The sequence below is a fragment of the Cricetulus griseus genome (assembly GCF_003668045.3).
Source record: "Cricetulus griseus strain 17A/GY chromosome 1 unlocalized genomic scaffold, alternate assembly CriGri-PICRH-1.0 chr1_1, whole genome shotgun sequence".
In the NCBI taxonomy this organism is placed as follows: domain Eukaryota; kingdom Metazoa; phylum Chordata; class Mammalia; order Rodentia; family Cricetidae; genus Cricetulus; species Cricetulus griseus.
The window spans coordinates 62,624,001-62,637,134 of record NW_023276807.1 but is presented as its reverse complement, the minus strand read 5'-3'; the positions used below and the strand labels follow the sequence as shown (position 1 = coordinate 62,637,134).

General features: G+C 42.9%; 1 protein-coding gene across 2 annotated transcripts in view; it reads left to right on the top strand.

The window, feature by feature from the left end:
• Mcph1 (microcephalin 1) overlaps positions 1-13,134 on the top strand; it is a 193,023-nt gene that overhangs the window by 14,598 nt on the left and 165,291 nt on the right. For both annotated transcript variants that reach the window (XM_027389651.2, XM_027389652.2), the window contains exons 4-8: positions 1,675-1,762; positions 4,910-5,024; positions 5,827-5,967; positions 6,906-6,995; positions 9,160-10,257. In XM_027389651.2, the coding sequence (XP_027245452.1) occupies positions 1,675-1,762; positions 4,910-5,024; positions 5,827-5,967; positions 6,906-6,995; positions 9,160-10,257 (1,532 nt within the window). The remainder of the gene's footprint in view (positions 1-1,674; positions 1,763-4,909; positions 5,025-5,826; positions 5,968-6,905; positions 6,996-9,159; positions 10,258-13,134) is intronic.

The window sequence follows — 13,134 nt, the reverse complement described above, 5'->3', positions numbered from 1 at the left end:
CTATGTATAAAATGAATATAATCAACCAATACCAAAATCAAAGCATGACCATTAACATATTTTTGCAGGCCAGAGAGATGGCTCAGAGGTTAAGAGCACTGACTCTTATTTTTATTTTTATTTTTATTTTATCTTATTAGTTCAAATTAGGAACAAGCTTGCTTCAGATGTCAATCCCTTCTCCCTCTCCCCCCCCCCCCCCCCCCCCTAGCCATCCCCCCTCCACTCACCAGGCAGGGTAAGGCCCTCAAAAGGGCCAAAGTCTACCACATCATCCTGGGCCAGGCCTAGGCCCTTCCCCATGTGTCCAGGACTGACTGTTCTTATAGAGGACCTGGGTTCAATTCCCAGTACCCACATGGCAGCTCACACTGTCTCATGCCTTATTCTTGTCTCTATGGATACGAGGCACACAAGTAGTGCACAGATAAACATACAGACAAAACACTCGTACTCATAAAATAAAGCAAAAATAAATGTAAAAAGATATTTCTCTAAGAATGAAAATTGAAAAACAAAGTGAAGATGATGTTAAAACTGTATCAGTCAGTATTTCTTCCTTGTTGGGGTGGGTTTTGAGTCCCTCCCTGTGATGTCTCATGTGGCACATTACTGGTGAGAAAGATGCAGTTTGCTCTAGTTCAGACTTTGATATCAGATTTGTGGGTATGCAGTGTTCAAACAAATGACCTTTTAGGTTGAGTTTCTGCTCTTCTGCCAGTAGGTGTCAGACCGTCCTTGAGTCTTTTTCTAGTCTTCTAAATGGAGGAATGCTGCTGTTAGGAAATTTCCGTGTCATTGTCACACATGTATTAGATGTTAACACTTCCCTACTTGGGTTAGTGAATCTTAAGTCCAAGGTACTGGTGTGGCCGTGCCTATGTTATTGTTTACCTTGTTGTCTGGACATGTTCTTATCTGGGCTCTGACCGCCTCTGTTCCTATCTGCTTCCATGGTCTTCACCAAGTTTTAGATCAGGACCATGATTACTTGGTTCTGAGCTCAGCAGAAATTTCCAATGTTGTTGCTCACCTATGGAGTTTGGAGGGTGCTTCCCTCTTAGGGTATTGCTTTCAGGGTGCCCACGGATAATCTCACCTCTAGGCTTGCTCTCATATGTGACACATATCTCCACAGCCTCTTAATCTTGAGTCTGTCAGCCTGGGTATATATCTAGCCCCTGGTCATGTCTCAATCTCTGGGTATATATCTAATCCCTGCCCCCAATCTCTCTCTAGTTCACTGCTTCCTGCGTCTCCAGTGTAGGGAGTGAAGGCAGGTGAGGAGTGCTGATTTTATTTTGGCAGTGCTTGTCATTGAACCCAGTGTGTCTCACTTGCTGTACAAACACCCTAACACTGAGCCACTCTCTCAGTCTCTCAGGGCATAAGGAAATGTACCCTCCTTCCTCACCACTTGCCAAGTGCTTGGATTACAGGCATGCACTCATACTTCTGACCCTCTTCTGCTTTTGCATTGGGGCAAGGGAGACCATGTAGAGAAAGAAGATTTTGGAAAATCTAATTTATACCAGCTTATAATTGGCATTTTATGTACTTATATAATATTGTAAAATATATTAACTTTTGAACCTGCTGCCTGATACATATGCAGTTTTCATGCTATATGTTATAGCAAAGACAGTTACTCACTGGACTGACTTGGTTCTATAGATGCAGGATGGCTGGAGCACATGTTGATGAGTCTTTGTTCCCTGCGGTGAATACTGATGAAGAATTACCAAGCCTAATTAGAAAAAAAGTAAGTATGTAATTTCGGTGCAGACAGGGGCAATTATGAATGTATGCACCCTTGGTTTTTTATTCTAGAAATCACATTTTTGCAGGTATTGTTGAGAGTATCTTCAGTTGCCGTTGAACTCATTGCTATCTCACATAAAGTTTCTAGTTAGCTATAAAGATTTTTAGTATGTGAATGCTTTAATGTAATACACAGGAAGTGGAAGAGACTGTAGTTGGCCATGGGAAATTAAAACTTGCCACAAGACTAGGCAGCCTTCTGTATTTGGTGTTTCTTTTATTTTTTTAATTTTTATTTTTTGTGTTTGTATGTTTTGCCTGCATCTGTGTCTATTTTTTACATGCAAATCTGGTGCCCATGGAGTCCAGAAGAGGGCATTGGATCCCCTGGAGCTAGAGTTGGTTGTGGTCCACCAAATAGGTGCTGGGGATTGAACCCAGGTCCTCCGCAAGAGCAGTCAGTGCTCTCAACTGCCGAGCCATCTCTCCAGCCCCCTAGGTTTTCTTTGCTTGGGTGTAGCTCACTGTGAAGTATCAAAGCACTTTGTTCTCACACAAAAACCACTGGTGACCTAATCAAGATGGAATGAGGTAGATGAGAACTGTATACTTCCAGCTGAGTAAAAGAAGAGGCTATGGGAAAACAAAAAGAAGAGGAGGAGGAGGAGGAGGAGGAGGCTGAGGCGGCGGCGGCAGCGGCTGTGGCTGTGGGCTTCTCTGTACTTTTAGAAGATACTGTATGATGTGCATCCCTTACGTTCTCGCAGTAAGCCAGGCATCAGGGCAGTGATGAGGATGCTCCCCTAAGGCTTCTTCAGACTTCCTCATCTGATTCTAGGCAGTTCTTGACTGTGACATGCCCAAGTAAAGGACTTGGAAAAACACATCAGAAGTACATGCTGTTTTCATTTAACACACTTGGTAAACTCAGGCACAGCAGGCATCTCTGATGTTTCTTCCCTCTGACACTTCAGATTGACTAGGGACCTGGATAAGAGTCTGAAGTACTCACTACGTGGTAGCACACAAGCCTGCTCTGCACAGTGAAGCTCTGCTGAGTTCGGTGTTCAGTTTGCCAGGCCACCTTTTAATAGTGTGACTTTGATCACCTTAATTTCACTTTATATTGCAAATAGGCCTTCCTTATGTTATGCACACACACTCACACAAATATGTATGCACATAGATAGATATACTCACAGTTTTTACTGAAGCATGTTACATGTGAAATGTGCATTTACTTCTTGTGCTCACAAACATAGAAGTAGAATTGCTGGCTCCATGTGCAAATAGCCTTAGATTTGGAGATTACATCAATAGTGTGCCAGGTACCTCTTTCTTTTTTGTACCTCCTCCTCCTCCTCCTCTTCTTTTTGTTTTCCCATAGCCTCTTCTTTTACTCAGCTGGAAGTATACAGTTCTCATGTCCGGTGTTTTTGTATTTAAGCTTTGTCTAGTCTGATGTACAAATAGTGACTACCTTTTTCCTATACTTACCACTTTTAAAAAGCTTCCTTTTTCTTCCCTTTTCCAAATGCAATTGCAAGTTAAACATGACTTGAGAAACATTATTATTTTAGGTGCTCTCTTCCCTGTCAGTCTGCCCCCAGCCTGACCATGATCAGGAAAGTGTTTAGTCACATCATCGTAGTATTATCTGTTCTCTCTGTCTGGATCATGCTCCCCTGAAGTCCACTGGAGACCCACTATACAGCTTCCCATAGCTCTGCGTAGATGTCACATTACCCATCAGCCCTCTCGAACACTCCCTGTTGCAGTAGTAGGTCTTTCTGCTGGTGACTGTTGCCCTGGTTCTGAATTCCACCCTGTGACCTAAGTTCCAACATGCTGTATGGATTTGGAAATATTGAATCCTTTTTTTGTTTTGTTTTTGTTTTTTAAACGACTGAACCCCGTTCTAACTGCCGCCATTTGTCTAGTAGTAAAAAGACACCCAGTACTAAGTTCACCAAGTAGAACTTCTATCCTCTGCTTACCACATACCCATGGACTCTGCCCCTGGGAAGAGTCCTCCAGGCATGCCGCTAATCCTTCTGACAGAACAGTGTGCACAAGCTGTCCTCATTGTGCAAAGCAGCACTGTTAAGTAGTACACTGTTAAGTTTCACATTGCAGCAGTGAGCCTGCTGAACTCATTCTCCTCCCAGCAAGCACTAATACAACCGAGTTGTTTGTTAAGGCTCTTTTCTGTCACTCAACACTTTGGTTCGAGCTCTCAAATGCTGAGGACTGGTGCCTGACACAAAGGGATGTGGTAATGACCAACTGCTTACCTTACCTAGCAAGTCAAGAACAAAACTGGAGCATGGGCTTACAAGAGCCAGAAGCAGCTGAGACCAAGAAACTATGATTTGTTTCTTTAGTAACTGTGTCATTTGAAGGGAGTTAGTGTGAGAATAGCAGAGTGCCTCAGCTGCTTCTGAGAACCTTCTCAGATGCTGATAATGCTGACGTCCTGAAATAGCTCAGAAAACCATTGCCTAATATACAGCCTTTTACCTCATCTCCTAAATTCTGTACTATTGGTCAAAACAATGCCTCAGAAATAAATATTGCCAGCCCACATATAGTATCGTGAAAAACTCATTAAGAAGTTCTTTTAATTTTGATGTCATTGAAGTTACCAGCGTTGTATGGAAAGGGCTTTCTCTCCCGTTTTAAAAAAGTCAACAACCTTAGGGACTGGGAAGATGGCTCAGCATTCTTTTTCAGAGGACCTAGCTGGGTTCTCTTCCCAGCACCTACACAGTGGTTCCCAATGGTCCCTAACTCTAGTTTCAGGGGATCTGACACCCTCGTTTGGCCTCTGTGTCCGTCATACATGCATATGGTATACATACATAAATTCAGGTCAACATTTTTTCACATTAAAAACAGGCACCTTTTTTTTTTTTTTTTTTTTTTTTTTTTTTTTTTTTTTTTTTTTTTTTTTTTTTTTTTTTCCAAGACAGTTTTTTCTCTGTATAGTCCTGGCTGGTCTTGAAGTCACAGATACCTGCCTGCCTCTGCCTCCTACATGCTGGGATTAAAGGCATTTGCCACCACCGCCCAGCACAAGTAAATCTTTTTAAATAGACAATAAAGAACATAATACACTTTCATTAATGTTGATAACCTTTTTGCCTAGCACAAATGTATGCAGCCCAAAGATTTTATTCCTAAAACACCAGAAAATGACAAAAGACTTCAAAAGAAGTTTGAGAAAATGGCTGAAGAGCTACAAAGGCAGAAGACAACCCTAGGTAAGCCAAGTCCTCTGTCCTGACAGCTGGAGGCAGGTCAGCTGGAGGTATGGGGGTTGTGGTATCTTTAAGGAGGAAGGGAGGAGTGTACAGCGCCATCTGCCTGCTGGAGACTGGGTAGTAACTGTGAGAGAGCCACTGGGAAGAAAGGGCGTTCAGATAATCCTCATCATTCATTAAGTCAATGGAATTCTTATATGAGGAATGATTACAGGAGAAAAGCAATCTCTTTTCTTTAATGTTGCCTTTTTACCTCATGCCTGGTCTTTTTGTTTCATTATCTAAAACAGGCAAAACTTAGGCAGCATTTGCTTTGAATTTGCTGTAGGGAAACACCTTGGGCTCACTTCCTGTGTTCATATTCATGTGTGGGTGTGGGTATCTGTTGGATGAGCAGTGTTCGGTAGGAACACTTTCTGAAACCTGGATATAAAGTCAGTTTTAGAAGCCAGTCCACACCTCCGTTTTCTTGCTAGTTGTGTGATTGTATACATGATATTGGTTTACCTGTGACTCAGTGACTATCTCTCTGTACATAATGTCAACACCTATCATCAAGTAGTGCCTGGCTATACCTGGATGAATAATTCATGCCCCTTACTGAGAGCTCATCAAGGGTCACCTTGCTGCTGGCTCTACTGCCAGTGCCATGATTCATGGTGGGGGTAGTACTGTCTGTGGGAAGAGAGAATGGCACTGAAAGGGAGCAGGAATGCAGAAGGGTGGAGGTGGGTCTTAGAAGAAAGGAGCTGGTGCAGTGTGGAAGAGTTTTCTTGAACTTAAAGTTGAACTCTGTTTTCAGATGATGGTGTTCCTGTCCTGCTGTTTGAGTCTCCTCGCTCATTGGTGTACAGCTCCATGACTCCCATTAGAAATCACAAGAGCACCATGGAGAAGAGACTGCAAGAGATGAGGGAGAAAAGAGAAAACCTTTCCCCTACCTGTAAGTGATTGCTTTGTAAAACAAAAACTACACATACAGGTGGATTATAGAAGATGGATTAAGTCACTGATGACTGTAGGGGACAGTAAGCCACACCTGTAGCCAGCCTGTAACATGGTTAGGATATGCAATAGCAGATTTTTTGTATTTCACCTTTATGATTGTTAATTTTGGATACTTTACACTGTTAAGTTTTAATCCTCTTTTAGACTAAAAGGGGAATTGTAGGGGACTGTAAGCCATGCCTGTTAGAGGCTGGCTACAGGTGTGCCTGACCACGCCCTAAGGTCAGGGTTCTTAAGGGGCAACAAAGCACATGGGAGCCTCTCTCTCTGGCGTAGTTGCCTCACTGCCCCTGGCACGCTCTGGTTTGTGCTTGGCTAGTATTTATCTGAATAAAGATATCATAACCATATGAACTATGGCTCAGCTCTCGTAATAGATGACCTAGATATTTCCTATGATATGTTGAAAGTTTTCCAACCACAACACTATTGACTTTTGGAGATAATTCTTTGTTGTGTACACGATCTAAACCAGTAATAGCCCTCCCTCACCTTGTGACAGATATTGTCCCATGTCTACTTCAGCACTGGGTAAATATAAGGAACTTCAGTGGTTATCAAGCAAACTGAAAACATTCAATTTATTTGGTTTAAGTTTCAGGCAAGTTGGATTTTCAAACTCTCATTTCACATAAGATTCTGTAAGTTAATGCTTTTGGGGCAGTGATTGATAGGAATTCATTTTTGTCAGTCTTATATCTACAATATTCTTCACATAGTTTTTCTACTCGTTATAGCATATTAAGCTTAGTATATAGTTAGGAGTCATTTAATGTATATAGGGGATCAAGAGCAGAAGAGATAGGTATGCTGTTGTTCTGTCCAGTAGGAAATTCTGTGGTCCAGTTCAGTGACATGTTATTATTTTATCAGCTTCCCAGATGTTTGAACAGTCTCAACAGAACCCAAATATCACTCCGTGTGAAGCATCTTTGAACATTGCTCATGAATCTTCACGTTCAGGTAAAATTGTAATTTTTTTTTTCTTTTTGTGACCAAGTTATGAATTAAAAGGGGTGTGTGTGTGTGTGTGTGTGTGTGTGTGTGTGTGTGTGTGTGTGTGTGTGTGTGTCCACTCACACTTGTAGTTTTTGAGATAGACTTTTACTGTGGAGCCCTGGCTGGCATGGAACTTACCATGTAGACTCAGCTGGCCTCCAACTTAGAGCAATCCTCTTGTCTCCTCTTGAGTGCTGAGATTACAGACATGCACCACTATGCCCAGTTTTCATGTTGTTACTTCTAAATACTCGGGAAACTGAGTAAAACTACAACTCATGTTTCTTCTTGAAGTTTGGTATTATTGTAGAATTGATACAAAGCCAGGATCTCCTGCTTGAAGTCTATAGGTTCCTTCCTGGAGATTTGGTCTTTTGCTGTGGAATAAGTTGCTTATTTTTAGAAATCCTTGTGACTACATGTGAACTGCTAAATGCAGTGTAAAACACACCTCTCTGAGAACAGTAAGCACTAAAGAGGAAACGTTTCATGTTTAATTAACCTATGAAGTATATTATTGAAAAGAGTGTGTATAAAGTAGTATGACAGCCCTTGACTTTTTTGAAGATTGTTTAGCTTTCATGTGTCAAGTTCCTTATACTTTTCTCCCTTAATTCCATGGGAAACCCTGAAAGAACTATGTTCATAAGTTCTTCAGCTACTGTGCATATTTTGGAAAGCTAAAAGAGGAGATTGAGCTAGGCTTTCTTCCTATTAGTGTGTGATATATCCTGGCATTCTCTCCTGCATGTTCTGGATTATTTACCCATTTATCTCCTCATTTTCTGCTCAGATTTCTCTGTTGGAAACAAATAGTGATAAGAATGCTTATTTCATTTTCTCTGCACACACACACACACACACACGCACACGCACACGCACACGCACACGCACATACACACACACCCTCAGTGAACTAGGCTGCATCTGCATTCCCATTTACCAGAGAGAAAACCAGGACATGGAGAGGTCAGGTGGATTATGTAAGAGCCTGTCTTTGTGAGTGATAGACCCAGGCTTCTGACTTAAGTAGTCTAACAATGTTTTCTCTTAATGATATACCACAGTGTGTCATGGTTCTTTGAAAAGTGATTATTTCATTCAGTTCCTAAGAGTAAATCTCATGTGTCCCTTCAGCTGCTGCCTTCAAAGTATGTCCACAGGGCCCAGTGTCAGGCTGGCCTTGGCTCCCTCCCCTCCCAAAGAACAATGTCAAGGAGGGTGTGTCTGTGTGGCCTCCACTCTGTTCTTTTTGGTTTTTCAAGACAGGGTTTCTCGGTAGCTTTGGAGCCTATCCTGGAACTCACTCTGTAGACCATGCTAGCCTCCAACTTGCAGAGATCTACCTGCCTCTGCCTCTGGAGTGCTGGGATTAAAGGTTGCGTCACCACCGTCCGGCTTGCTTTGTTCTTTTTAAAGTTGAACTTACATTGTCTCAAGCAAAAGTTAGAATACCAGTATTACCTCCTGAGTGTGTAGTTTCTCTAAAATGGAAGCCCTCAGCCAGCCAGCATTGTGCCAGTGGAGAACCAGCCTTGAGTGATGACCACAAGTTCCCAAGTGAGCAAAAATGGTGACTGCCCTCTAGAACCTCAGTGTTATGAGAGGACAGGTAACCTTATGCTGTGATGAATATTGCTGTGTCATGGGAGGGTGTAGCAGTGTGACCTGACCAGGTAAAGAGGTTCACAGGTGACAACAACGCTAAGGGGATTTTGAAGGATGAGATGTGTTTACCCACAGTAAAATGTGGAACAAAGATGGGGCCAGATGTGAGGAGCCTGGAGACTTTAGGTGGTGGGGTAATCTTATCATTACTCCTGAGTAAAGTGCACACTTCATGGGAGGTCAGAATACTGAGGGTCTCATGAGGTTCTTTTGAAGTGTAAATGAAGCATGAGAACTTGCCAGAAGAGCTGGGGAGAGAGGTTGCTGGGAAGAGGAGCTGAATGGTATTTATCCGGGGAAATGCTTCATAGAAGACAAAAGCTTAGCCAGGCATGGTGGCACACACCTCTAAAACAGATTTGGGAGGGAGGCAGGACCAGAGACTCTGTCTTTAAAAGAAAACAAGGTAGTTTATGATCAATTGCCATTTTAAAGATGATTTTTTTATTGACCTCTCCAGATGAATCCTTTGCCAGTTGTTCACACTCATCTTTTGATGGTCTCCTTGGAAATCAGGAAAGGAAACTGGGAAGATCTGTTAATGAGATGACCAGGATGGCATGCTCTGCCTCACCTGTGTTGAAGATAAGCAGTTCTTACAGTTCATTGTCTCCCAACCACCTCTGTCAACCAAGTCCTCAGAAAGCTAAGGACCGTCCTCCAAAGGAGGACATCAGCTGGCAGAAAGATGCTGCAGGTGAGAAGGCTGAGCTGGAGAGAGAGCAAGCTGCACATGTGTCTCAGGGGATGTCTGATGAGAAGCTCTGTCTGTCCCCTGCCACCACAGGGAACATAGATGCCATAGATGAACCCAAAAGTTGTTCAGCCAAGAGAAAAAGGCCAGTAGACTTGGGTTCACCTCCAAAAGGAAAACTCAAGAAGAAGAGGTACAATAGGAATTCTGCCTTGTCGATACAGCTGTTCAAATCTGACCATAGACCACAGTTCACCACCAGCCCCATCCTGGGGACTCCTGATGTTGGGGCTTCCTCTTATGAGGACTACTTTTCCCCTGATAATCTCAAGGAAAGGAATTCAGAGGCTCTTCCTCCTGAGGCTCAGGCATTATCAAGCCCTTCTCTGTTCCACTGCAGAAGTCTCTCAAAGTGGGAGCGAAGAAGCATACTGGAAATGTGTGATTTTACCTCCATTGGTGACAAACCCAGATCCATCAGCATTACTGACTCAGTTTCAAGAAGTACTTCTAGTCTTGAGAAACCCGACAAGGAGGAAGTGAGTACAGTTGTGGAAACATCTGCTAAAGATAGCCCAGAGCATTGCAGGCAGCCTGACCCTCAGCTGAGGGAGGACACAGCCCTACAGGGAAGCACCCATGCTAATACCCACAACAGCCCTGCTCATTGCTCCATGCCCTCGAAAGGGGGTAGTAAGGAAGAAAGAGAACCAGTTGATGTAAAAGGCTCCCCAAAAGACAATACCACTCCTCCAGCGTTGGCCTCTTCTGAAGGAGAAGCACACAGCTTCAATTTTGGAGGGGATTGTAATATAGAAAAATCTGCAGAAGAAAAGGAGAACAAGTCTACAGGATACAGTGAAAGTATGTGGATATCATTTTCTGAGTCTTTCTATTCTGCCAGTATATAATACTGTGTTCCTATTTTAAATTTGTCACAACTTCATAATTTAAGTTGTTCCCCCTCCCCTTTTCAGGAACATATGTTTGATATTTCCCAGTGATGGTCTTTAGGGATAGGTAGCAGGTCCTAAACCTTCTGGTCAAATCTGCTGCCATGAATACACTTCCCCGGACTTTGTCCTTGTGGATTTAAAAAAAAAGCAGTAATGTTTAATGGTTGGCTTGTGCCTTTCTGTGTGCCTCTGTTACTTAGTATGACTATACAAAAGAGGTGACTGATAGAGGAATTTTTTTTTTCATTCAGGTTTATTTAGGAAGGGTTTTGTATGTGTTAGGTACAGTAAAGAAACTGGCAACATTAGCACTCCATAATTAGGGAGGGTTTTTATTGTAAATAAGCAAGAGAAAGTATCCAGAGGCATCTGGAAGAGTCCAGAGCAGAGAAAGAGAAACAGACTGTGCATGGCCAGGGCTGTCTACCAGACAAGAGAGAATGGCAGAACAGGAGTGCTGAGGGAGTAAGAAACGGAAAGAGAGAGCAGCGAGGTTAGCAGGAGTACCTGGGGCTAGGGATGTAAAGAGAGCTGGGATCTGAGGTGAGAAGGGCCAGAATGCTAGATAGAGTAGGTGTTTAGTACAGTAAGTGCTTGTGAATAGGAACTGAGGGAGTCTGGAGGGAGCCCTGTGTCCTGCTAGACATAAGGAAAATGACATTTCACAGGTTCCTAAGGAATTCCAGCTTTTGTCTGGTCATCAGAAAGCTGCCTATAGTCCAGGTTGAGCTCTTGAGCTGGGCATAGAGTCCAGTATGGACCAAGTCAATGGGCTTGCCCTTTTGAACCTGACGTGTTTCTACTGTAGAACTCTAGGGAGAATCAGCCATGATTTTTCTAAGAGAAGTGTGAAAAAGTAAGTTTTTAAATTTGTCATCAGTGTTTTACTTTTGAAGCAACTTTGGCCAATGTCCAATAAGAACAAATTTTTCTTTTAGGACATTTTGTTCAATTAAGAATTTGGTTATGGCTTCAGAAACAGATAGCAAAGGGCACAAGCACGGGTGGCCCTCCAGGACCACTGGAGGAAATTGAGAAGTTTGGTGATAATGAAAGGGGGTTGGCTTGCTGGTGCACAGACAGGGACCGGTATGACTCAGTTTGACTCTGATGGCAATGTTTTATAAATTGTTGTGTCTTCCTGCAAGACAAACATGGGCTTCTAGGGCAAGATAACACCTGTCTAGCCTAAACCCAAGCATTTTCTTTTATATGAGTAAGACTCGTGGATATTTTGCATTGTCCACCGTCAGCTCAGTCTGGACTCGGGCCAGTCAACTCTTTGGGGATCCACCATAGATAGAATCATAAATCCTTGGGCTGAAACGGTAATTGCGTACCTGCCCCAACTGGAGCCAGGAGGGCTGCTGTCAGCATCATCTAGACCCTCCAGGTCCCTCAAGTTGAAATGAAAGGCTTTTGTGTCTGCTTTCATCTCACTTGCACTTGTTCTTGCACTTGTTGACTCTAAGATAGTATGCAATAAGGTTTCAAAAGAAAGTTAACCAAAAATGTCACTAATAGACATTGAAACAGTGGAGTATAATCATTAATTCTTCACATTTCTATTCTCTAATTTTATGAACAATAAATAAGAAATTTCCATTGTTAAGAATAAACTTTCCCATCTCAAGTCCCCACTTCCTGCCTGTATTAATTCTTGAATTACCATTGAAGAGTAGTTGTAGACCTGGTATGTCTCACACATACTTCTAGTTTGTAAGGAGACAGCAGAGAAGGAAACAGTGTATACCCCTATCCCCCAACAGTCTCTAGAGTCCTAGAAGACAGATGGTAAATCTAAGTAGGACATGGTGTCAGCTAGTAAGTGTATTTAGGGTACACGATATGAGAGAGAACAGTCAGAGGCATCTGGAAAAGTGCAGAACAGAGAGATAAAGAAGTAGACTGGACATGGCCAAGGTTAGGGAAGCAGGAGAGAAGAGTGGAGATGGCAGACTAGGATAAGAGTGTAAAAGGATAACCAGAGAAGAGACAGAAAGTAGTGGGAATAGCAGGGGGTGGCAGGGGTCGGGGTGGACCTCAGCTTTATAAAGAGGACAAGTGCTGTCTGGAAGGAGTGGAAGTGACAAGGATAGGATGCTAGTTTAGACTTTGAAATATATAATAGGTCCTTGTGATGCTGAGGGAGCCTGGAGGTCAGCATCAACTTTGATATGCAACCACCAATATATGTCAGTGGAGCCATATTTCCCTTCTGCCAGACATAAGGAAAATGACTCCTTTGGCAGATGGGAACCAGTGTCACAAGTAAGTTCCTGAGGAATGCTGGCTTTATCTAACAACCAGAAATCCTCCTACAGTCTAAGTTGATCTCATTTCTGAATGTATGGACTGCGTTTTTAAGTTTAGGAATTGAAGTTTCCTTTGGACCGGACAGCGAGTAATTAGAAAAACAGCAATACCCCAAAAGTATAGGTGGTTCCATCAGGCATCCAGAAGGCTTCTCTAAGGAGGTTTATTAGCTGCAGGCCAATTGAGAGGGCATGTTTGTGTTTACTGGAGGTAAGCACAAATGACCGAAGGTCCTGTAGGAAAGAGGAGACCCATGCAGCAACAAGCCACTGAACCTCTGAGGTGGGGATGATGATCACAAATGTGGCAGGAATCTGATCCTCAGGACCTCCCTCCCCAGCGAGGCAGGGAGTTCCAGTCCGTTTTATAGTGTGATGAGAAGCCGCTGGGGATTTTGAGCTGGAATAACCAAATCTGATTTGTTTTCATTGTAACCTTGGATACTTTGAAGAACAAATTGTGGTTTTAG